Raw genomic sequence first — 25,999 nt, 5'->3', positions numbered from 1 at the left:
GCATAGTCGCACTCATAACTTCACTTCGGGGCAATTTAAAGTCTCCAAGTAAGGCATTTTCTGGGGATACGGAAGGAATTAACCAGAGTGCCAGGGAAAAACTCACGCAGGAACGGGGAGAACATGCATATTCCACACAGGCGGGGCCAGGATTTGAACCCCACTCCTCAGAACTGTGAGGCCAACGCTCCCCAACTGCTCCACCGTACTGTACCAAATAAATATGATCTGCCACATCTTATGAATTTTCACCAATACGTAATTTGAATATCTACCCACTCGAAGTTAGCCGGGATAGGCTTCAGCACTACCATGACCCTTGTGAGGACAAGTGTCTTGGAAATTGTATGGATGGATGATATAATCCACGCTCAACAAATACATGTAAATTTATGCTCATGCAAAGTCTTAACTCTTACTTCACTGGGTCTCACGTCGTTTAACAGGCTTGCAGTTTGTCCAAATTAAATATTACACCTCATACCAATTACGCTACTAGCAATTCATCTTTGTTTTTTTTTAGTTAATTCATTCCAACCGTCAACTTTAGTCATCTTTTGCAGGCAACCTGAAAATGAAATCTCAACTGCACTCAATTACACAAAATGCTACTTTGATCAAAACTGTGATCAGGTCGTGAAAGGTACCAAAGCTAAGCTGCACGTTGCAGTTCAGTTTCATTTTCGTTAAAAACCAACAGTGCCACCCTGGACACTACTTTAAAGCACAGCAGTTGCCTGGACTTTCCTGCCTTCAAAATAGCAGTTTAGGTACCTACATCTATCCTTGTCATAACCAGAAAAACTTGCCATTCCTTCCTAAAAGCTCTGACCTTGATGTACTACTCAAGTGATCAGAGGCAATTAAAACATGTGAAAAAAATAACCATTTTGTTCTTACTATGGATGCACATATACTGAGGCTATACTGTACTTTGGATTCATCATCATAGTTCAAAATTTATCTCGGTTTGATCAATATTGAGGGTGCGTAAAAAAAATGGAAATGGGCGATTTTTGGGAGGAAAGGGGGGTGATTCCAAAAAGGTAGCTTTCATTTCAATCATCAGTATCTCATTTAAAAAAAAAAAAAAGACAGGTTTCAAAAGGGAGCCACATCTGTCCACCACACCATTTTAAGTGATCCAATAAAGTCTCATTTAATCATTTAACTTTCTGATATTGCAAGTATTCTGAGGTTAACACACGTTTTTACACAAACTTGAGGAATTGTTGGACAAACTGTCATCTTTGACTTCTGATTTCTAAACCAATTATCCATCATTTAGTTGTTAGATATTAATAATATATAAGGTGATAAACAGTCATAACAGCCTCCTGAGAGAAACTCGATCTACAATGTGGCCCATGACAATTGAATTTGACACCCTTGAAAAAAAAACTTTTAAATGAGCAAAGTAAAAGACAAAAACACTTCTTGTAATAACATTGCTATGATAAAACAGGATTCAATTGTGAAGTTCAAATAATTTTAGACTTATTAAAATGACATTAAGGATGGACACAACAGTTGCTTTAAATATTATTTTTAATACAATAGAAAAATTCCGGGCTGCAAGGTGCAGAGTTGTTTAGCACATTAGCCTCACGGATCTGACGACCCCAGTTCAAATCCTGGCCCTGCTTGTGGAGAGTTTGCATGTTCTTCCAGGGACTGTTTCTTCACATGTCCCAAAAACGTGCATTAATTGGAAACTCTTAATTGACCTTGTGTATGATTGTGAGTGTAAATGTTTTTTTTTTTTTGGAGGGAGGGGGGGTGTGTGTCTGTGTGCCTTGCGATTGGCTGGTATCCAGTTTATGGTGTACCCCAACTCCTGCCTGAAAATGGCTAGGATTGGCTCCAGAACTCCCTTGATACTCATAAGGATAAGCGGATCAGAAATTGGATGATTTCAAGGCATGGTTTATTAATCAGTTCTTCATGATCTAATTAATTCTTAATTGATTTCATGAACATCTCTTTAATAATAAAAATTGACTGTGCACTGTTGTTCAGGCATTGTCATATAGCATTGGCTCCAGCACTCTCACGACACTCGTGAGGAAAAGATGATCAGAAAATGGATGGATGAGTTCAAAGGATGGTGAATTAATCAGTTCTATCCTTCCATCTATCCATTTTCTTAGCTGCTTATCCTCACAAAGGGGGTGCTGGAACCTATCCCAGCTGTCAACGGGCAGGAGGCGGGGTGCACCCTGAAGTGATTGCCGACCAATCACAGCGCAGACAAAGACAGACACCAGTCACACACAATCACACCTTGGGGCAATTTAGAGTGTCCAATTAATGTTGCATGTTTTTGGGATGTGGGCGGAAACCGGAGTGCCAGGAGAAAACCCACGCAGCCACGGGGAGAACATGCAAACTCCAGACAGTCGAGTTTGGGATGTAACACGGAACCTCAGAACTGTGAGGCCAACCCTTTTCCACCAGCTGTTCCACCGTGCCGCCCTCTTAATCAGTTCTTCACAATCTATTTAATTCTTATTTGATTTTTATGTACATCACTTTGATAATAAAAATTGATGGAGCTCTGTTTTTCAGGCATTGCCATATAGTAACAGGAAACTAGCTTTTGAGTAATTCGTCAAAAGGTATTTACATGCACATACTGTATGTATAAACGCATCCACACATACTTTTAAGATTATAGCAGTCTTTCACGTCTGCAGAAGGTGTCTCCCCACTTCACAAAGACAAAACAAAGTTTCTGTGGAGAAAAACAATGGACAGTTAAGTCACTATCCCCTGGAACGTGAAGCACATCTACCGCTACTTTCAAATATTTAGTGTGAAATACTTCCTCACTTTATGATGCCTGGAAGTCGGGGGTCTCTGTACAAGCCATTGTGCACGTACCCTAAATATCCTTCAAAGGAGACAAACTTGACTCGGTCTACATTCTGAGTACTCACTGCGACCTCATACAGCTGAAATGGCCCCACCCAAAAACATACACACGAACACACACACACAATTAAAATTCCGGTAGCCATTTCACATTGGGTAAATAGCTAAACATTAATTGACATACTTCCTGAGCAGACTGAATGAGAGCTGGATCATCTTCCGCATGAAGGAAAAGTAGAGGGCTTTTCATTCTTCTTAAACTTTGGGATAAAACAAAATCACATTCAGCTGGTGATTTTTTGTTACATTAAATTAAAATGCAAAGGATTTTTTTTTTACATATTAGAATTGCTTATTAGTGAAACTTACTTTTGTCCAGTAGGCAAGACAACTTTATTTTCAGCCCATGGCTCTGGAAAAAGGTATGTCATGCCAGGAAATTTCCAGTAATACTTTCAAAAATGCAAATAAAATCAAAGTCAACATTATGTTTTGTTTATAATAAACAAGGGGTCGGGAACCTCTTTGACTGAGAGAGCCAGAAATGCCAAATATTTTAAAACGTAATTTCAAAAGAGCCATGCAATGTTTAAAAAACTAAATACAGGTGTATTTGCGCAATTATGTAGAACCAAGGGTGGCACGGTGGACAAGCTGGAAAGTGTTGGCCTCACAGTTCTGAGGTCCCGGGTTCAATCCCGGACCCGCCTGTATGGAGTTTCCATGTTCTCCCTGTGCCTCTGTGTGTTTCCTCGGGGCACTCCGGTTTCCTCCCACATCCCAAAAACATGAAACATTACGTGGATACTCTAAATTGCGCATAGGTGTGATTGGGAGTGCGGCTGTTTGTCTCAATGTGCCCTGCAATTGACTGGCAACCAGGTCAGGGTGTAGCCCGCCTCATGCATGTTGAAAGCTAGGATAGGGTCCAGCACTCCTGCGACCCTCATGAGGATAAGTGGCTAAGAAAATGGATAGAAGGATGGATGGATGCAGAGCCAACACTTTTAAAGTACAAATACGTCTCTGAATTATTTTAAATAACACTGTTGCTAACTAATGATGACAAAAGTACTTCTTACCATTAATGCGAGTTCTGGTGCTGCCTAGTTTTGCAGATGGCTTGATAGTCTGTTTCGTACATTGTCAGATGAAGCTTCACCAGGCGGTGAGATTTACATCCATTAATCATGAAGGTAATTCAATTTGATTTGCTATCGTGGTGGTATGATGGTGAGCAGTTCTTGTTGACAAAAACATGTCTTTTATTCGTTTGATTATCTTGTCTTTATGTGAAGTTGTCAAAATGTTTATTGGCAACGTCGAGTATGAATGCTTTGGCATACTCCCCATCTGTGAATTTAAACACTGCAGAATCCTCTCTCTCCACAAAGCTTGTCCATTCTTGTTGAAAACTTCGGTACTCCTCGAATTCTTTTCTTTGAGCGACCTTTGTCAAATGCTTTCCATAATTACTTGCTCCGACCGGATCGGCGTTCAACCCTTCTGTGCCTGCGCACATCGACTGCCAACATCAAACTACGGCAACCCCACTAAAACAAACAGTCTCTGCGTTATTTGCATTGTCTGCATGACAGAATCACATGTACAATATGTCGTTATGAGGGCTCTGGGAACCATAGACAACCATCAAAAGAGCCAGGTATGACTCGCGAGCCATAGGTTCCCGACCCCTGTAATAAACTATGAGGTAACATAAGTTACAAATTTTGGCAAAGCTCACCCAAGAAAACACATGACTCGGAAGTTCAATTTTAGCCAAATTGACGGTGCCTTCAAGAATCACACCATCCAAAACAATACCTGCTGGTACATTCAGAGTGAAACTGACTTGTATTTTATAGTTAGTATTTTGTTGTATAACTGAACTCACCTTGCTCCACAAGTTTGACTGCAGTGTTAGTGGACACTCTACAAAGACATAGTGGCAAAAATTAATTTAAAGCTTTCTTAAAACAAATGGGAGATGAAAATAATTTAAATAATTTAGGACTCAACTTAAGATAGAACTGCATTAGTATTAAATTCTAAAACATTGTGTTAAAAATAAGATTAAAAGTGGAGGAAACACATACTGACAATTAGGCCAAATTGAAGCATTTTCCCTCGTTTCAGACGAAATAAGCAAGCACCTGGTTTTCAGATACAGTGAGTAATAGTCCAGTGACATGGGAAGGGGGTTTGCACTTGATTCCCCCCCCCCCCACCCCCCAGCCCAATCTGTCCAAAAATCAACTGGCGCTAAAACTTGTAAAATTTAAACCTGTTCAATATTCACAGTTGCAAATCCTTTTCTGTGTGCACAATATTGAAATCGAACGTACCCAATTAGGGAGTGACTTGAAATGCTGCAAGTCAGTCATGTTACAACAACAAAGATTTGATGGGGAAGGAGACTTGTGATTGTTGATGGAAAATGAATTATTGTATCCATGTAATTTTTGTATTTGTGTGTTGTGTTATTTCCTGAACACGATATACTATATGAGCCAATAAAATAGATGTTAAAAATGGTATGTGTCTAATTTGCTTTATGAACGCTTGACTGTCAACGGTTGCAACTTTAACCAACCCAGTGCCAAGAGAATGTCCCCAGAAGACTACCAGACTGCTTCCACTGCGTTCTTTCACCCAGTTGTACACATGAAGGGCATCTGTAGTGAGTCCAGCTTCAGTAGGCTCACCACTTGAGTCTCCAAAACCTGCCAATACAGTAATCATGTCAACATTTGTTCAATGAAGACAGTGAGATATCGTTGTTCCTTGTCACCACTAGATGGCCGTCACGCAAAGGAAAAGATGAAACTGACTGAAACTTTTAACTGCTATTTATTCCTGAGGAAAGGTTAATTTTTATGTACCAATCATGCAAATCAATATGAGGATAATGACTGCTGAAATGATTTGGAATGAAACAGTGAAGAAGAAATGTAAACAGTTGTTTTCACCAACCTCTGTAGTCAGGCACCAACACATGGTAACCAAGTGCACTCAATAACTGTTGACAGATTTAAATCTCATTTGCCATCATCACTTTCGGTCTGACTTAATATCAGTGTTTAAAAAAAATGAATGGTTTGTGTGGGTGATTACTAACTTTTGCAACTCCCACACGATGAGTAGCTGCCCTGTTGAAACAGTTTGTAAAATATAAAATCGTGAATGATTTGGAGGAAAAATGATCTCGTTGATAGGAGTCTTTTTTTCATATTTCTTGACTCATGAACAAACGATATCTAACATACCTTGTGCCTGTGTTCCCATGTAGATATATAAAAACTGGACTACCATCATTTAATGTGCTTTGGTACCACTCTATGTCTTTGCCTTGTGCCTCCCTCCATTTACTTTCAGGAACTGTATGCCTGGAACAAGTACAAACAAAACAAAGCTAAACTGTGTTTTTCAAATGTCATTTCGTTTTGAAATTAGATAATGCACTCACCATACACCAAGAGAGATTCCTTCCTCTGATGTTAAGTACATGTTTATAGTGTGATTTAGGGAGAAGTCAATGGGTGTGTTGAGGTCCACAAAAAGCGGAACCTTGACTGCAAACATAAAGACATTATTAATAAGCAAACCAAGGCTTCATTTCCATATCTGGAATTCACCTACTTCTGTACTTGTAAACAAGGTGCTGGAACAATTCTCGTGCTACTATCAGGATGAAAGGCACCAAAACTAGGATGACAATCAGGGCAAATAAACTGCTTTTCTTCCAACGGGCCCTAAGCAAAAAGCAGATAAATTAGTTTTAGAACCAGAGACATCAGTTTATATGACTTTCATTATAAACGTGACTGTACTCAGTGGTGAAAAAGATCCACATTAGCTATATTCATACTGCCGCTGTACAACATGTCAAACACGTTTATTCTGGTCGTAGTATAGGGTGGAGGAGTTGAATGATGTATTCAAGGTGTCAAGACTTTTACTGGACTCGGGTTGACCTTGCTAAAAGCAACAGCAACAAAACGGAACCTTGTTCAGACTTGTTTCCTGCTAATGGACAATGCATCGCCCTCCTCTGTAATAAGACGGAAGAGTTCTTGGACAGGAAATACTGGTTCCTTCTTCACACTCCCCCCGAGAAACATCTAGGTCCTTATTCCACCAGCCTCTTAAAATCGAATAATTAAAAAAGGACCTTAGCACCATATTACAAACGTTACGGATACTCTGAATCTGTTTATGTAGCTAGCTAGTACTGTAAACAAGATTTCTTTATTAAACAGAAAGTGTCATATTTCATATTCCATCCTACATGCATTGAATTTTACTAGCCATAATATCCAATGTGCAGCCTTTTCGTCAGGACATTACACAATTGACGTGTAGGTCGGAAAGTGAAGTCAGTGATTTCTCGATTGACTTTCAGACCATAAACAAAAATACAAACTTACTCAGTCTCGTCGTGGTTCCTCTTAACTTTGGGTATTTTGTGAGCGGAGGCCGACACGTCCTTTGTAGTCCTTTGTCTCATTTTGAACAGAAGCGGTCGTTATTTTGCTGTCCAAACACTCTTCTCTGTTTTGTTATTATTCAGTTCGTTCAAAGTTCAGTTTCAGGGTGGCGGAGGAGGCGTGACCATTAGCGCAATTTCGTTGGACACATACAACGAGGCAAAAACTTTGTTGTTCTTGAAAGGAAACGCTGCAACTTTTATCAATTTTATGGGGTAAGATATTGTTAAATGAAACTATTTGTCTCGGTGTTGATGGGAGCTAAATTTTAATTTTCTCCATCTAATACAAGTACATATTGTTCTTCAGATTCCCGTTATTATAAATGTTACGAATTTGATCTAGATTTGATCATTCTTGAGGGTGCCTAAAAAAGGTCACATGGACGTGGAAATTGGAGATTTGTGTGGGGCGTACGCGGTGGTGTGGGGAATCCAGAATGGTGGTTTTCATTTCTAACGTCAGGATAACGTTTGGAAAAAAGAAAAAAAGACTCAGGTGTCAAACTCCACCACGGGGGCCACATCTGTCCACCACACAATTTTAAGTGATCCAATAGTCATATTTAATCATTTAACATTCTGCAGTATTTTGTACTTAACAAACTTGAAGAATTGTTGGACAAACTATTATCTTTGACTTCTGGTTTCTGAACCAATTATCCATATTTTTTTTTAAATATTAAAAGTATAAGGTGATGAACGGTCATAACAGCCTACTGAGGAAAACCCAATCTAGAATGTAGCCCATGACAACTGAATTTGACACCCTTGAAATAAAACATGTAAAATAGCAAAGTAAAAGACAAAAACACTTGTCATAATAAGATTGGTATGATAAAACAGAATTCAATGATCAAGTTAAAATAACTTCAGCTATATTAAAATGACATTAAGAATGGACAAAACTGTTGTTTTAAATATTATATTTAATACAATGGAAAAATTCCGGGCTGCACGGTGGAGAGTCGTTTATGGCTTTAGCCTCACAGTTCTGAGGACCGCAGTTCAAATCCTGGCCCTGCTTGTGGAGAGTTTGCATTTTCTTCCAGAGACTGTTTCCTCCCAAAACCCAAAAACGTGCATTAATTGGAAACTCTTTATTGCGCTTATGTTTGATTGTGAGTGCAATTATTTTTTCTGTGTGCCCTACAATTGGCTCGTAACTAGTTTAGGGTGTACGCCAACTCCTGCCCAAAAATGGCTGGGATTGGCTCCAGAACTCCTGTGACACTCATGAGGATAAGCGTATCAGAAATTGGATAATTTCAAGGCATGGTTTATTAATCAGTTCTTCATAATGTAATTATTTCTTAATTGATTTTCATGCACACCTCTTCAATAAAAAAATTAACCGTGCACTGTTTTTCAGGCATTGTGATATAGCAACAGGAACTAGCTTTTGAATAATTATCCAAAGATGTTTACATGGACATACGGTATATATAAACCAATTAACACAATAAAAGCAATGCTGCATTTATGAAGCAAAAAATGTATATACAGTACTTTTGGGATTATATCACTGTCATTCACGTGAACATCTGCAGAAGGTGTCTGACCACTTCACAAAGACAAAACAAACTTTCTGTGAAGAAAAATAATGGACTGTTAAGTCACTATCCCCTAATGTTTAGCGGAGGATATTCTGCTATTTCATTGTTTTAAACATTCAGTGTGTGAAATACTTCCTCACTTTATGATGTCTGGAAGTCGGGGGTCTCTGTACAACCCATTGTGCACGTACCCTAAAGATCCTTCAAAGGAGACAAACTTAACTTGCTCTACATTCTGAGTACTCACTGCGACCTCATACAGCTCAAATGACCCCGCCCCAAAACACACACGCACACACACGCACACACACACGCACACACACACACACACACACACAATTAATACAGTATAGCCATCTCAAATTTGGTAAATACCTAAACATGAACTGACATACCTCCTGAGCAGACTGAATGAGAACAACTGGATCATCTTCTGCATGAAGGAAAAGTAGAGGGCTTTTCATTCTTCTTAAACTTCAGGATAAAACAAAATCACATTCAGCTGGTGATTTTTTGTAACACATTAGAATTGTTAATTATAATCGAAACTTACTTTTCTTTACTGGGAAAGACAACTTTATTTTCAGCCCATGGCTCTGGAAAAAGGTATGTCAAGCCAGGAAATTTCCAGTAATACTTTCAAAAATACAGATAAATCAAAGTCAACGTTATGTTTTGTATATAATAAACTATGAAGTAGCAAAAGTGACAAATGTTGGCAAAGCTCACCCAAGAAAACACATGACCTGGAAGTTTCTCTTTACCTAAATTGAAGGCGCCTTCAAGAATCACACCATCCAAAACAATACCTGCTGGTGCAATCAAAGTGAAAGGAACTTGTATTTTATAGTTCGTATTTTGCTGTGTAACTGAACTCACCTTGCTCCACAAGTTTGACTGCAGTGTTAGTGGACACTCTACAATGACATAGTGGCAAAATTAATTTAAAGCTTTGTTAAATTAAATGCTCGATGAAAATGATTTAAGATTTGTGTACCTATTGTATATTACTCAAATTAAGGTACAACTGCATTAGTATTATATTTTATAACATTGTGTTAAAAATCAGACCAAAAGTGGAGGAAACACATAATGACAATAATGCTGAATTGAAGCATTTTCCCTCCTTTCAGACCAAGTAAGCAAGCACCTGATGCTCGGATACAGTGAGTAATAGTCCATTGACATGGAAGGGTTTGCACATGACTTTTCCGCCCCAGCTCAATCTGACCATAAATCAATCAGGGTTAAAACTTGTAAAATTTAAACCTGTTCAATGTTCACGGTTGCAAATCCTTTTTTGTGTGCGCGATACCGAGTATATCAGATCCAGTGACTCTGCCATGATAAGTGACGTGAAATGGAACGGTACCCAATTAGGAAGTGACTTGAAACTCCCAGTGTTGTGGGACACCAACAGATGAGCGATGGTTTTGTTTCGAATGTTTGTTTAAATGTAGCTCAAGTAATTCACCACAATAAAAAGTACAACGACTATGTTTGGAATCACAATCAATCCCTCACGGTTTTTTTGTAATATAAAACATGGTTTTGGCCTGAGCATAAAATAGCGACGAGCTGAGTTTTTATGAATGACGGAGGATGGGTTCCACCTCCCCTCCCGAAAAAAAATCAACTATAAGTGAAGCAAATAGGTGAATTTGCTAAAGCGACACCGCAAATAAGCGTAGGTTTACTTTGCTATGTGTTTCTTTGTATTTCCCAGCTTGTGGATGCATTGGGGCACCAAACTGCTTTCCAAAGATCAGTCATTTTACAACAACAGAGATTTGATAGGGAAGGAAACTTGTGATTGTTGATGGAAAATGAATTATTGTATCCATGTAATTATTGTATGTGTGTTGTTTCCTGAACACTACATACTATATGAGCCAATAAAATAGATGTTAAAAATGGTATGTGTGTACTTGGCTTTATTAACGCTTGACTGTCAACGGTTGCAACTTTAACTAACCCAGTGCCAAGGGAATGTCCCCAGAAGACTACCAGACTGCTTCCACTGTGTTCTTTCACCCAGTTGTACACATGAAGGGCATCTGTAGTGAGTCCAGCTTCAGTAGGCTCACCACTTGAGTCTCCAAAACCTGCAAGTCCAGTATTCATCTCAATATTTGTTCAATGAAGATTGTGAGATATATTTGTTCCTTGTCACCACTAGATGGCAGTCACGCAAAGGAAAAGCTGCACTGCTTGACAAGGCTGACTGAAACTTTTAACTATTTATTCCTGAGGAAAGGTTAATTTTTCTGTACCGATCATGCAAATCAATGTGAGGATAATGACTGTTGAAGTGATTTGGAATGAAACAGTGAAGAAGAAATGTAAACAGTTGTTTTCACCAACCTCTGTAGTCAGGCACCAACACATGGTAACCAAGTGCACTCAATAACTGTTGACAGATTTAAATCTCATTTGCCATCACCACTTTCGGTCTGACTTAATATCACTGTTTAAAAAAAAATGAATGGTTTGTGTGGGTGATTACTAACTTTTGCAACTCCCACACGATGAGTAGCTGCCCTGTTGAAAGTTTGTAAAATATAAAATCGTGAATGATTTGGAGGAAAAATGATCTCGTTGATAGGAGTCTTTTTTTCACATTTCTTGACTCATGAACAAACGATATCTAACATACCTTGTGCCTGTGTTCCCATGTAGATATATAAAAACTGGACTACCATCATTTAATGTGCTTTGGTACCACTCTATGTCTTTGCCTTGTGCCTCCCTCCATTTACTTTCAGGAACTGTATGCCTGGAACAAGTACAAACAAAACAAAGCTAAACTGTGTTTTTCAAATGTCATTTCGTTTTGAAATTAGATAATGCACTCACCATACACCAAGAGAGATTCCTTCCTCTGATGTTAAGTACATGTTTATAGTGTGATTTAGGGAGAAGTCAATGGGTGTGCTGAGGTCCACAAAAAGCGGAACCTTGACTGCAAACATAAAGACATTATTAATAAGCAAACCAAGACTTCATTTCTATATCGGGAATTCACCTACTTCTGTACTTGTAAACAAGGTGCTGGAACAATTCTTGTGCTACTATCAGGATGAAAGGCACCAAAACTAGGATGACAATCAGGGCAAATAAACTACTTTTCTTCCAACGGGCCCTAAGCAAAAAGCAGATAAATTAGTTTTAGAACCAGAGACATCAGTTTATATGACTTTCATTTTAGTATCTCTCCTGGTACGCCACTTCCCTCCAACAGCCCAAAAACATATGTTTTGTACACGAGGTTAATTACAAATGTAACAGCGAGAGTAGGCTCCACGCAGTATAAACGTGACTCTACTCTGCGGTGAAAAAGATCCACATTAGCTATATTAACATTGCTGCTGTGCAATGTGTCAAACGCGTTTATTCTGGTTGTAGTATAGGGGGAGGGAGTTGAATGATGTCTTCAGGATGTCGAGACTCTTCCTGAAATCCGTTTGACCTTGCTAGAAGCAACAGCAACAAAGCGAGACGTTGTTCAGACTTGTTTCCAGCTAATGAACAATGCATCGCCCTCCTCTGTAATAAGACTGAAGAGCTCTTGGACTGGAAATACTGATTTCTTCTTCACACTCCTCCCGGGAAACATCTTATTCCACCAGCCTCTTAAAAAGTCGATTCATTTTCGGGGAAAATGCAGCTTAGCATCACCTTCCAAAGCTAACGTTACGGATACTCTGAATCTGTTTATCTGTTGATCATTTGGCCTGTTGGCTAGCTAGCTAGTACAGTAAACAAGGTTGTCTTCATTAAACAGAAAGTGTCATATTTCGTATTCCATCCTACATGCATTGAAATTTACTTGCCACAATATCCATTGTCAAACTTTTTAGTCAAGACACGTTGTAGAGTGAAGTGAGTGATTTCTCGATTGACTTTCAGACCATAAACAAAATTACAAACTTACTGAGTCTCGTCGTGGTTCCTCTTAACTTTGGGTGTTTTGTGAGCGGAGGTCGACACGTCTTTTGTAGTCCTTTGTCTCATTTTGAACAAAAACGGTCGTTATTTTGCCGTCTAAACTCTCTTTGTTATGTTATTGTATATTTCGTTCAAAGTTCAGTTTCAGGGTGGAGGAGGAGGCGTGAGCATTTGCGCAACCTCGTTGTACGCGTACCACGACGCAAAAACGTTTATTGTTATCGAAGGATACGCTACAACTCCTATCACTTTTATGAGGTAAAATATTGTTAAATGAAACTATGCATTTGTCTCGCTGCAGATGAAAGTTAAATTTCAATTTTCTCCGTATAATACAAATACATTGTTCTGTCAGAGCTGCTATAAATGTATTGTTTTAAATTCTATGTTCCTACCCAAAATAAAATGCAAGACATGGATCACGAACTTTGCGGTTTGATGATGCAGGAAGTGGAGTGGTTTATTTGAATATGCATTTCAGCAGCCGTTCCACCGCTTCCAAAATTAGAAATTACCTTCCTCCCTAGGACCCAAACTTTGGCACACGACATATAGAGGTCGTGCACCAACGTCATAAAATCACGTGACTTTTGTTTACCTCGCCATATTGCCGGTGAAGATAAGCATTGCTCGAATACTTTGTTGCTGGATCTGTTCTCATCAGGAATAAATGCCACATAGTGACGGTTTGACGGCTTGTGAACGCTGAAGTGTGTTCGGCAATATGGTAACCTTTGCCGGAATTCATCGATCTTTTCAGCCAGTATTCAATACAAATACCAATATTTAAATAAATGATCCCTGGTTTTACACAAACTTGCATTCATTAACTATGATTGGAAAAAAAAAGAGGACAGAGTCGTCTCCATGGAACGTACATGGAAGCGATTGTTTTTTTTTTTTTTTTAACAGGCATTGTACTCAAATGAGCCAACTTGGCATTATAAATACTTTTTGGTAATTTCAGATTGAGAAGAATAATTCCTACCTGAAATGAAGCGATCGCTACACAAGCGTGTGTGTATTTTGGTTGGGCACCATCCATCATGATTAATTGGCGAAATCCATTGATATTTTCTTGTATTTTCAGCGATTATTCCATAGAATGAACTATTTGAATATCTGTCTTGTCTGTTGTGACAACCAACAGCACAACAGGTCTTGAGTATTGTAAATATTCTCCTCCGGTTCAATGTCTCGCACCTCTGTGTGACCGGCAATGTGGCGGCGTGAAAATGGTGACGTCACGTGCACGAGCTCTATACAGTACTACTACGAATACAGAATAAAGCAGACATAAGTAACATGAATTTTTTAAAAAAATTAGTTAACAGCGACCCATTTTGTGCCCCCACCCTAAATTCTGGAAACCCTGGTCTCAAGCATTAGGTCCTAAGCAGCACTATGACCTCAACCATTATCTCTTAAAACTGTCTGTCTGTTGATTGAGTGATCTGACCTTAAATGTTTTGAAGAAAATACAGTTTTGCTCACCAATTTTTGTTTGTTTGGTAAAAGAAGTATGATAAAAGTAGATATCAGTCTGGTAGGTTTTTCTTCCCTGGGAAAAAAATCTACCTTGCGTTTCAGGCAGCAGGATGAGTTGTGTGTTTGGAATAAAAATGACATTAAACTCCACGGGAATAACCAGAGAAAGAATTGTTGGGAAGGTTAAAATGAGCACCTGTGATTGCATCAAGCCTTGCTTGTGATATTTTGTGTCTGCCGGGATTTGCTCATTCAAGTTGAAAAAAATGGGAATGACTACTTTGCAGTTGCTTGAAGTGCCTGTACAGTGAAAATTATAAGGTCTTGTGAATTTCATATACTGCAGGGAAGATATTTTACGTTGCTAACAAGCTTACCAATTAGATGAATAAATAAATTGGCAAATATATGACATCAGGTTTTAAAATGGTGAAAAACCGAGATGTTCTCTTATCTCTCCGACGTGGAAGTGTCTGCTGGATGCACACACACACACACCACACACACACACACACACACACACAAAATCATCTTGCTGAACTTTCAGGTGTCAAATATGTTCCCATTTTCAGCATAAGCCTACATATTTCTATATCTTTGAACCACCAAAATATACCCGCTTAAAACCTTCAGTGGCTGGAAAATATCACACCAAGTCATTGTAGGGCTTTCCATGCCACGACGAGAGTTGCGAGCCGGCAGCAAGCTCTTGGGCTCAGAGGGTTCTGGAAGCTGCGGTCAGGCGACGTGGAGTGTGCTTCATTCAATCAGCACCTCACTCGGTGTTGTGTCATGTGGGTCCAAATAAGAGAGACACTTCAAGGAAAGTTAATCATTGATTAAACAGCGGCACATCTTATCCAGGCTGTGGTTCATACTGGAGACGTTTCAGCACATACTTCCCGTTAGTTATAAACCCAGCAATGCTGTGCATTTCAACATATTATGGTGTCCCAAATAACACAAAATAGATCACTCTTGGGAAAGAAAATAACGGCACAGAACAGTTCCAGAAATTGAGGTATCCATGGAAGATGCATTTTTTGTGTAGTGTGCATAGCTTGCTAGCTAACTGCATGCTGCGGTAGAAAAGGGTCTTATAATAAAAAGTAACTTGCAGTTGTGGAGGAAACTCATTGATGCAAGAAAGCACTCAAGTTTTTACAAAGTGAAGGAGGGAAGACTGAAGCCAGAAGCCCACGTACTTCACAGGGCTTTCTTCGAGCCATGCCAGGAAAACAAGACAACTGAACTGGGGGGGGGGGGGGGGAGAGTAACATGTCTCAACAATTCAGAAGTTTTCTCAGTATTTGCACATTTTCAGCAATTACTGTATGTTCAAACATATAATTTATTTCAAAATATATCACCAAATTCACAACACAGGATCTTTAATTTCACATCACAAGCATTAATAAACATTGATATACATTAGTGTAAAACATATTTTCCCTCTCCCCGTTTCTTTTTTTTGGCACGTTTGTGAAACCTAAATATCTCCCAGCATCCAAAATAGACAACATAACACAAACGGCTTTTTTTCCACCTCAAATTCAGGATTTTATTATTAAGGGAAGGCAGAATTCCAGCCCTATATGGTCCATCGTGAAAAAGTCATTGCCCACTAAATCTAATATTTGATGGGGCCAGCCTTAGCAGCACCAACTGCAAACAAGTATTTGCAATAACTTGCAAGTTATTACAAATGTAAAATGTGACTTGTAAGTTTTACAGCACTGTGGAGGAATTTTGCTCCACTTATCTTAGCACAATTGTTGTAATTCAGACACATTGGAGGGTTTCCAAGGATGAACTGCCCTTTTAAGGTCGTGCCAGAGCATCGCAATAAGATTCAGGTCGAGACTTGAAGAGACCACTTCGAAGTGTTCATTTGTTTTTCTTCAGCCAATCGGAGGTGAACTTATTGGTGTGTTTTGGATCATCGTCCTGCTGCCAAACCAAAGTTTGTTCCAGCTTTAAGTCACAAATAGATGGGTGGATATTCTCCTTCAAGACTTTTTGGTAGACTGCAGAATTCGTGGTTCCATTTATCAGAGCAAGATTTTCAGATCCTGAAGCAGAAAAACAGCACCAGACCGCCATATTTGCACCACCACCATATTTTACTGTTGGTGTGGTGTTCTTTTTCTGAAATGTGTTACTTTTACACCAGATGTAAGGGAACATACACCTTCCAAAAAGTTCAACTTTTGTCTAGTCGCTTTATCTTGTTTTCCAAAATGTCTTGGCGATTATCAAGATCTCTTCTGGCAAAATTGAGGGAAGCCTTAATGCTCTTTTTGATGAGCAGTGCTTTTCATCCTTGAACTCTGCCATGCAAGCCACTTTCGTTCAGTCTTGTTCTCATGCTGGAGTCATTAACACTGAGGCAAATGAGGCCAGCAGTTCTTGGGATGTTGTTGTGGGCTCTTTTGTGACCTCTTGGATGAGTCGCTGCTGTGCTCTTGAGGTAATTTAGGTCAGCTGGCTACTCCTGGGAAGGTTCACCACTGCTTTGTTTTTGCCATTTGAGGATAAGGGCTCTCAGTGTGGTTCACTTGCATCCCAAACCTTTAGAAATGGCTTTATAACCTTTTTCCACACTGATACATCTTAATTACGTTCTCATTTCTTGCTAAATTCCTTTTGATCCGAGCATGCTGTCTCGGTGTTCAGGATCTTTCGGTCTACTTCACTTTGTCAGGACGGTCCTATTTAAGTGATTTGTTGGTTGAGAACAACTGCAGTTGTGGTGAGAGAACTTGAACTCAAGTACGATAAACCACAGTTATGTTTTATTGGAGGTTGCAATCACTTATTTATAAATTACATATGCTTTTTTTCTCACTTAGTAATAAAAACCTTTGTTTAAAAATTGATTTGTGTTTCTGTGTGTTGTCTTTGATAAATATTTAAATTTGTTTGGTGAATGGAAATATTTTAGTCTGACAAACATGCAAAAATAAAAATAAGCAAGTGGACAAAGACTTTTTCCACACCAATGGACAATCAGTGCTCTGGAGTTGAAAAAAACATTTAACAATTTTGCCCAGTCATCTCTCAGGATTGCATTGACACAAATGCTTCAAGGCCCACGGACATCACGAAAATAAAACATGATACAGGACAACATCCCTTTGCATACTTAACAGGCAACTACAATCATGATAGAAATTCCCCTGATGTCTCTGGTAAATTTCCTGGCTTTGCAAAGAGATGTTATAGATGATCACTTTAGGAAGCCTGGGGCTGCGGCAAAATGTGGGAGCCAACGCTGAGGACGCCGGCTTTCAGTGAATCTTGTAATTGATGGGTCAAATACACGCCAAATGTGACCTTGAAATCCCAGAAAGAACAATCTGTATAATGTGGAATCAAGTATTCTACTAAGAATTATTTCTTTTTTAAAGCTTCCAAAGAGGGATTCGTTTATTCCTCCACAATTAAAAAAAAAAAAGCACACAAACACAAGAATGTAGGAAGGGATGTGATGTAATCCCCTGACTCACCTTTCCATTGCGGTACGCAGAAAGAGACATCAGAGGCTCCTTTGTTTTGCTCCCAGTGTTCTGGTCAACCCCCACCATTTGACATCGAACGCATTGACCACTGACCTTTTTGATTTATCACACAAGAAGCAATATTTAGCTTGTTAAGACTCAAACCTAGGCACATTAGAAGTAATTATTTCACGTCCCAATGTGTCAGCTCACCGTGAATTGAATGTTGCCAATAATCAAGTGGGACCAATTATCCTCCTCAAATGGTTGAACCCCAGCGATGACGAAGTTCGATCGGAACCGACTGATGATGTTCTGTGTGTTAAGCTCGGGATAGTCTTGCCTTTGAAAGGAATTGTGAAATTACCCAATGTTGTGTACATTTCTAGGCGACACATCGTGACGTCTTCCACTGCATAAAGTGCACATTGAGTATCTTGAATAAGACATCATGTGTTCATACCTGCTGCTCATTACTTTGTGAATGAGCTCCACACTGGCATGGTTGATCAGGAGATACTGAGCTTCATTCACCAGGGAGAGTGGTGGGGAGTTGACAGCTAGAAGGAAAAAACTTCATATTACCCATCTATTTCTAGCACTCATCTCTGCACATGCAACATTTTTATTGTTATTCATGGAATGGTCAGCACGGCGAATAAATGGTTTCGTATGTCTGCCTCACAATTCTGAGATTGGGTGTTTGGTATGAATGGTTTTTTGTTTTAAGTGCGCCCTACGACTGACTAGAAACACATTTGAGGTGTACCATGTAACGCGGCCTAAGTCATCAGGGGTAGGGCAGGCTTCAGCTCACTAGTTCTAGCTTGAGCTAGTGAGCTCAGCTCACTTGGGTCAAAATTTTCAGAACTTTAATTTTGACTTTCATAGCTATACAGATGGCACACGGTTATATTTAGCACTGTCTCCAGATGACTGAAGTTCAACTGAGGTGTTTTGTCAATGTCTAAAGCAGTTAAATAACTGGATGAGACAAAACCTTCTTCAGCTAAACCGCAATAAAACTGGGATCATTGTTTTAGGCAATAGAGAAAAGAGGATTGTTGTTAGTAAATACCTTGACTCACTATCTTTAAAAACCAAAGAAACCTTGGTGTTCTGATTGACTCCAACCCGACTTTCAACAGTCATATGAAATCAATTACAAAAACTGTGTTTTACCTTCTGAAGAGCATATTTAGAGTCAGGGCTTACATGTCTCAAGCAGACCAGCAAAAGACCATCCATTCTTTTATCTCAACTAAACATAATTATTGTTATGGTTTTTTGACTGGACTCTCCAAAAAGACCATTAAACAGCTGCAGCTGACTTAGAATGCTGCAGCTCGGGTTCTGACCAGAACAAAAATGTCAGAGCATATAACTCAATTCTAAAGTCTTTACACTGGCTTCAAGTAAGCTTAAAATAGAAAAAAATAGTTCTACGACTAGTCCATAAGTCACTAAGTGGTTTCAGACCTGAATACATGAAAGAAATGCTTACAGAATGCAAACCTAGGAGAGCTCTGAGATCGACTGACTCAGGTCATAAAGTGGAGCGCAGAGTCCAAAGCAAATACGGTGAAGCAGCATTTAGCTATTATGCCGCACACAAATGGAATAAGTTGGTAACAGATGTGAGGTTAGCCAATTTTAATATTTCTTGCAATGTACACTGTTTTAATTGTAATTTTATTTTCATTTTTTATTTTTCTTTTGTAGTTTTTCTTTTTTTCCCAGTTTAAAATTTTTTATGTCTTGGTATTCAAATGTTCTTAATCAGGTAAACCACATTGAGTTACCTTGTGTTTGAAATGAGCTATACAAATAAATTTGCTTTGTTTTGCTTTGCTTTGTAACTCTGATTAGGATAAGAGCTTTCAGAAATCAACTGAGTTTATAGTGTGACCTTTGTGGTAAGCTAGTACTCAAAGTGTTTTAATATGAAGCACAGTCAAATTCTGAAACAATTACCTGTATCAGACTTCTTTTTCATACACCGAGTGAAATCAGGACTTTGTCTTATCAAGCGACATGGTTGTCCAAGCAAGTCTGACAGCCACGCTGCAGCCTCATCACCACAATCCTTAGTCTCCACCCTGGAGAAATCAGAAGAACGTTTTTTCAGGAGATCCTGGGTATACTTAGTTTGATATCAGAAACAGAAAGTTATAATCTTTGTGCAATATCTAATCCAAGAATCGTCCATGTCGTTGTATGCTTGTCATCAAAATGTGTTAACAACATGTCTTACTCACTGTTCCCATTCCCTTAAAAGATCGGGAGTGAGAGATTCTTTTGAAATTATGAGGCCTTAAAATGTCACTTGGAATCAAAAGGCCCTATGGAGATTGCTGTAAAAGGAAAATATAATGCCAATAGCTGCATGTATGAATATCAAACAAATCCAAGTTGTTTGCTGTCAGCAACGCACCTATCACCACAAACTTTACTCTGACAGACTGGGTAGCTCGCATGCATTTCATTCCTGATTTCCAGTGGAACTGAAATGGTATTCATTCCTGCAGGACAGTGGGAAAAATCCTTGAAGAAAAATTACAGACTGATTGACAGCTTTTTTTTTTCTTCTTCTTTTGCTTGAATATTGTGTCACATTCAGAGAGACTGACTGACTGACTTGATGCCTGCAGGAGCAATTCGTTTGAGGACAGATGAACTTGTGGGCGAATGAGGCATAAACGTGGCTCTCTTTTCTGACTCAAGCACACGCCATTTCCATTTACCACCATCCAGGCTCTGTCATATAGTAAACCCTGAGGTCCTACTGGCCAGCTGTGGACCTAGAATACATGACAAAGTGGACCATTTCAAGAAACGTTAAAATGCAGGTAGCGAAAAAAGTGAAAGAATAACACCAAGGTGATGGTCACACCTCAAATGCGCCACATGATTTGATGGGATATATGTAGATGTTGGTCAATGTGTAAGACCCCTCACGGTTGCTTAGATGCACAGGTTCAATTCCGTTCTGTGAAACTTTCTTCTTTTCTTCAACTTTGTGTTTCACTTCATTTATATTGACTGTTGTTTCTTCATTTGATGCGCTAGCTGCTTTAAGCCTCTCTATTCTCGCATGGTCTACTGCCACTGGTTTCTTCACAAAGCACTCAGCAACAAAATTCAGGAACTTTTGACAGTCATCAAATGTTGACATGTAGCCAAATGACACACGAACAGATCCAGTGGGCTGCCAATCCACCATGTCGATGGTGTCTCCGCAGACGTGGCCAGCCTAAAAAAAAAAAATGACAAAATTTCATTCAACAACTGTTTTTGAAATAGTGCATTGCATTTCATTGCATTGAAAATCTCTCTTTTTTTTTTTTTTTTTTTTTTTACCTCCAAGTTGCGCTTCATCTGCTGATTTGTGATACCGAGAAAGCTCTGACAGGCTCCAGTATTACAAAAGCAACCAGTGCGCACGTGGATGTTGTACAAACTTGCCATTCTGTCTACCTGTTGGAGAATTATTATGGTACTCATCAGTGGTGCTAATGCATCTACAACTTTTTTTGTTTTTCTTACATAATATGGCATGAGCAATTCAATGTATGTACCTGAGAATACCCAATTATTTCTCCATGAGAGTCGATAAGATTGAAGTTTAGGATTGCGCCCTGTGTGTTTGGACTGTCAAACTGGCCTCGTGTGTACATCTGCGCCACTGGTTGCCCGTTGCCATGGCAAAGACTTGACAGAAGCATGTAAGTGTAGCGCGCTAAGCCAAAGGTGTGCTGTTGTATGTTTTGCATTCCTCCTGAAAAAAAATAAAAAAAGAGCAGGGGACTGTTGTACATACCTCTGCATGTTTTTGTGTCGCTGTTACATACCGGTGATCCTGTAGAGAGCTTCAAAGCTGTGATTGAGGGCAATGATGTCCAAGAATGAGACAGTGCCATCTTCGAATCTTGTACAGGATAAAACAAACAAGACATTATGGGGTAGGAATGGGCAAAGTTATGGTGTTTTCAGAGATAGTCTATGCTTGGCATCGTTGTTCACGGCTTTACCTGTCAGAAAGGTTTGCAGCCTGAACATAATAATCTTCTCCAGAAAGGTAAGCTGCTGCTGTTCCTCCTCCAAAATAAGTCTTTTTTAACATGGCTGCTGCTTGGTTGCGGACAAGAAGGGCCCCCAGACCTGTAGGGAAGCCAAATATCTTGTAGAAGGAGATGGGAATGAAATCAGCAGGGCAGTCTTGTAAGTTTAAAGGGGAACAGCTGACAAGCGAGGCTGCATCCAACAGCACAAACCATTGGCCTCGACAGTCACATGCTGGGTAAAGACGTCTTGCCTGGATGCCTTCTACATGGCTAAGGGGATACTTTGTGCCTGAGAAGTTGCTTTGTGCCGGGTAGCAGAAGAGATGTGGCGTCTGACAAACTGCATCTTCACTCTGAGCCTTGTCTTTTGCCCGATTTTCCACGTCCTGGGGTGAGACGGGCAAGGTGACTACCCCCCGGTTTGATGTTAGTCCTCTTATGCCAACAACAGATGTATGATTGTCAGTGAGGTAGCAGAAGTGACTGCCTGCCACGTTTTCTATCTGCGACTTCCAGGGGAAGACCTCTGCCGCTAATTTGATAGCGGCTGTACAGCCAGAAGTGAAAATCACTGAGTACTCCTCAGGGGTAGTGTTGAAATGCTGCAATATCCTGAAAGAAAATGATCTTTAAAAAAAAACTCATTTCATGCAAGGTAGTTTAAAGAGGGCACATGGGCCCATTTGGAATGTGTCTAAGGGGATGATTGGAGCTCACCTGTATCTGACCCTCTCCATGGTCTCATGTGTCAACCTGCTGCTCGGGTTGTGGCTGTGGGGGTTTCCTATTAGGAAGATGATGCCATCCGTCAATTTTAGATCTTCATAAAATCACATGAGCTGAAAAAAACAAAAACAAATGTTGCTTTACATACCATACAAGTTCCTTGAAATATCCAGGCAGTAGTTCTTGACCAGTGATTCTGGGTACAAAGTAGTTGCTGCATGATCCAGATATACGGTGCCTGCGTACAATAACAAGAATTATACTATGCTGTGCAGTGCGCAGTCAGTTAACGTTAAAGCGCTCACAGCAATTCAGAACAGGAAACAATTATAACCTTTAATTCGCGTGAACTCTCTCTCAAGCACGTCCTCTGGGTTTTCTCCGTAACCATAACAACTCCACACCTCCTTGAATTTTTCTAAAGAGTTAAGTTTGTGGAAGTCCATTGAGTGTCTTGCGGTACAGCAAAATGTCTGCGTTTGACAGGGCCAAACCTAACAGTCGCTAGAAAAGACAGTTACTTATTGATTTCCATGCTCAAAGTCTGCTGACCATGTACTCAGTTTCACATTCAGAGAATAATTGTGGAGTCACATGACAAAAGCCACGCCCACCCTCTTTCATCTCAGATAGTTTTACATGGCTGTTTGCTTTCCAGCAGGAACTAGAAAGATTAGACTAAATACATGTTCTACCTATCCCAGAGCAAGGGTAGGCAAAATATGATCAGAGGGCCACATGACCCATTACTGTCTTGAGTGCAGTGGTTTTCAAAATAGGGGGGTGTGGTGTATAGGGGATTAATGAGAGTGGGGGCGCAATTCTTCAATCCCTCCGGTTTCCAAGCACCCTCTCTGTCATATTTCCTATTTTCAGTGAGTGCAAGCACCCCCACCACCTCGTCATAGAAAATTTCAGACAGATGCGCTTCCAAAAATGTTTGAAAACCCTTGTTGTAGTACAATCCATCTAACATTTTATTTACAATGCCAAGAACACAAACATTTTTGCCTTCATTTATCATTTTTTCCTTGAAAATTGGTCCATTAAAAAACATCCAATGTATCCATCCATTTCCCGAGCCACTCATCCTCAAAAGGGTCGTGGGAGTGCTGGAGTCTATCCCAGCTATCTTTGGGCAGGAGGTGGGGTACACCATGAAATGTTTGCCAGCCAATTGCAGGCACATGGAGACAGACAACGGTCACACACACAATGACATCCATCCATCCATCCATCCATCCATCCATCCATCCATCCATGCATCCATGCATCCATCCATTTTCTGAGCTGCTTATCCTCACAAGGGTCGCAGGAGTGCTGGAGCCTATCCCAGCTGTCGCCGGGCCCACAATCACACTTGGAGGGGATTTAGACTCTCCAATGCATCCATGTTTTGGGGATCTGAGATGCAACTGGAGTGCCTGGAGAAAACCCATCCTGGCAAGGGGGGGGGACATGCATGCTCCACACAGACGGGGCAGTAATTTGGACCCCATTGCTCAGAACTGTGAGGCCAACGTTCTAACCAGTGGCATCACTGTGCAGCTCATTATATTGTATACGTTACTTTATTTATTTATTTATGGTTTTTGGGGAAGGGTATTTTAGGTCCTTTAATATTTTGTGAATTTATTTATTCTAAAAAAAAGATAAAATCCATCCATCCATTCTGTACCACTTATCCTCATTTTATGAACACATTTTTCTATTCTAGTTAGGACGAGCAATAAAAAGAAAATAAATGTCCCGGGTTCAATCCCGGCCCCGCTTGTGTGGAGTTTGCATGTTCTCCCCATGCCTGCGTGAGCTTTCTCCGGTCACTCCGGTTTCCTCCCACATCCCAAAAACATGCAACATTAATTGGACACTCTAAATTGCCCCTAGGTGTGATTCTGAGTGCGGCTATTTGGTCTCAATGTGCCCTGCGATTAGCTGGTGACCAGTTCAGGGTTTACCCCGCCTCCTGCATGTCGAGAGCTGGGATAGGCTCCAGCACTCCCGCGGCCCTTGTGAGGATAAGCGGCTAAGAAAATGGATTGATGGATGGAACTTGTGATGTATGATAATTTTTTCCATTGGTTTAAAAGTGAGAATTGCTTTTGTCCATTAATGTGCGCCACACAATCAACCAGCAGGTCTACAAGGAGATACTGCGGCATTGGCTTTTGTTCAGTACATGAGAAGAGGTGTGAGTCGTGGCGGGACAAATCTTGACTGTCTCACCATGACAGGAAACCTGCCCACAACGAGCCAAGCATCCGACAGTTCGTGGCCAACGAAGAACATCGCTCTGCTCGAGTCAACCCCCTACTCACCTCGCCTAGGCCCTGTTGATAAGATGTGAATGGCATCAAGTTGGTCAGGACGATGGCGCTGCAGAGAAACCTGAAGAATCCTTCCAGGACTGAATGAAGGTGTTGCGGAGAAAGGTGTGAAAGTGTGGTATACTCCAAGCGAGATCACTTTGAAGCGAAAACCTTGCAAACAAATGAAAATGTAGTTTCTAGTTTAAATGTAAAATATCGCTGGAACATTTCTGATATGCCTCATATCCTGCAGTGCAAATACTAAAAAAATCCTATTAAAAAGAAGTTCGTGTTCAAATGATTAAATAATGTATAACTGAACAATGTATGATAATTTCTTAATTTAGTAAAATGTAATGGATGACACTGTCAAAATAAAAAATGGCACAAATGAATATACAGTTCTCTATACTGGTTTTAATTCTCACTAAAACAAAATAGTCATAAAAGACAAAATGGCTTACATTGTTACTTTACCGATCCTAAGGTGAGTCAGCATTTGTTTCGGGTTTGTACTGTATGTCTTTAAATCTAACTGGAACTAGTTACACTCACAAATTTGGAGTAATCCCTCCACAATAATCTCATTACATACATAATCCCAACCTCAACAGAACCATCAGGACAGAAGGAGGTATTTGTCACAAGTGACTTGAAATTGAAATGTCATTTCAAAAGATAGCAATATAACTCTTTGTGAACTTTTATTGACCTTTCTTCAATGCCTAACCTTTTCATTTTCATTTCTCAGAGTACATCACTTTCTTCTCATGACAAAATTAAATAGATGTACTGTATTTGCAAAGGAACTACAGGGGAGTTGTATTGAGTTGTAAACTGAGCAGTGCTCAGATATCTAAAAGACAGCCATGAGGCTCACAGCAGCCATTATTGTTTCCGTGCAACACAGTGAATAGTAATTAAATATGCCACTTATGCTTCACTGATTCACTTCCCTCGCAATTTTGAAGCTCAGCTGAATACATTTTTCTGTGCAGAACGGCTGTATTGTATCTAGTATGGCCTCATTTCTAGGGCAGAGGGGTTG

At 39.8% G+C, this 25,999-nt stretch overlaps 3 protein-coding genes across 14 annotated transcripts; all 3 read right to left on the bottom strand.

Moving 5' to 3' along the window:
* Positions 1-1,530: 1,530 nt before the first annotated feature.
* On the bottom strand, positions 1,531-8,117 carry LOC133509648 (lysophosphatidylserine lipase ABHD12-like). Of its 7 annotated transcripts, none has more exons than XR_009797410.1 (13): positions 7,302-8,117; positions 6,514-6,626; positions 6,341-6,446; positions 6,141-6,260; positions 5,993-6,023; positions 5,848-5,893; positions 5,468-5,597; positions 4,769-4,806; positions 4,619-4,701; positions 3,244-3,326; positions 3,059-3,134; positions 2,833-2,893; positions 1,531-2,734 (listed from the first exon to the last, which is right to left on the bottom strand). XR_009797410.1 is itself a non-coding variant. In XM_061836883.1 (13 exons), the coding sequence occupies exons 1-13, from the start codon at positions 7,379-7,381 to the stop codon at positions 2,713-2,715; spliced, it is 1,065 nt and encodes a 354-aa protein (XP_061692867.1). In that variant the 5' UTR covers positions 7,382-8,117; the 3' UTR covers positions 1,531-2,712. The 7 variants fall into 7 exon arrangements, 6 of the variants coding, with proteins under 6 accessions (XP_061692867.1, XP_061692869.1, XP_061692868.1 ...); XM_061836883.1 differs by having other exon boundaries at positions 2,833-2,969; XM_061836885.1 differs by having other exon boundaries at positions 2,833-2,954.
* Positions 8,118-8,269: 152 nt separating this feature from the next.
* LOC133509651 (lysophosphatidylserine lipase ABHD12-like) lies at positions 8,270-13,253 on the bottom strand. 6 transcript variants are annotated; one of them, XR_009797412.1, is made up of 13 exons: positions 12,851-13,253; positions 11,946-12,058; positions 11,773-11,878; positions 11,573-11,692; positions 11,427-11,457; positions 11,281-11,326; positions 10,892-11,021; positions 9,796-9,833; positions 9,646-9,728; positions 9,470-9,552; positions 9,312-9,390; positions 9,057-9,117; positions 8,270-8,948 (listed from the first exon to the last, which is right to left on the bottom strand). XR_009797412.1 is itself a non-coding variant. In XM_061836894.1 (13 exons), exons 1-13 carry the CDS (start codon positions 12,928-12,930, stop codon positions 8,927-8,929), a joined length of 1,053 nt encoding a protein of 350 aa, XP_061692878.1. In that variant the 5' UTR covers positions 12,931-13,253; the 3' UTR covers positions 8,270-8,926. The 6 variants fall into 6 exon arrangements, 4 of the variants coding, with proteins under 4 accessions (XP_061692878.1, XP_061692879.1, XP_061692881.1 ...); XM_061836894.1 differs by having other exon boundaries at positions 9,057-9,178; XM_061836895.1 differs by having other exon boundaries at positions 9,057-9,178; positions 9,646-9,725; positions 12,851-13,252.
* A 4,122-nt stretch (positions 13,254-17,375) lies between these two features.
* Positions 17,376-23,137, bottom strand: mocos (molybdenum cofactor sulfurase). Its single transcript, XM_061837173.1, has 15 exons — positions 22,977-23,137; positions 22,791-22,880; positions 22,634-22,700; positions 21,884-22,528; positions 21,704-21,780; positions 21,431-21,630; positions 21,213-21,329; positions 20,746-21,105; positions 20,491-20,653; positions 20,287-20,374; positions 19,827-19,951; positions 18,316-18,412; positions 18,066-18,195; positions 17,862-17,966; positions 17,376-17,688 (listed from the first exon to the last, which is right to left on the bottom strand). The coding sequence occupies exons 1-15, from the start codon at positions 23,086-23,088 to the stop codon at positions 17,587-17,589; spliced, it is 2,478 nt and encodes an 825-aa protein (XP_061693157.1). The 5' UTR covers positions 23,089-23,137; the 3' UTR covers positions 17,376-17,586.
* Between the last annotated feature and the right edge of the window lie 2,862 nt (positions 23,138-25,999).

The sequence above is a fragment of the Syngnathoides biaculeatus genome, chromosome 12 (assembly GCF_019802595.1).
Source record: "Syngnathoides biaculeatus isolate LvHL_M chromosome 12, ASM1980259v1, whole genome shotgun sequence".
NCBI classification, from domain to species: Eukaryota; Metazoa; Chordata; class Actinopteri; order Syngnathiformes; family Syngnathidae; genus Syngnathoides; species Syngnathoides biaculeatus.
This window is presented reverse-complemented; position numbering and strand designations above follow the sequence as displayed.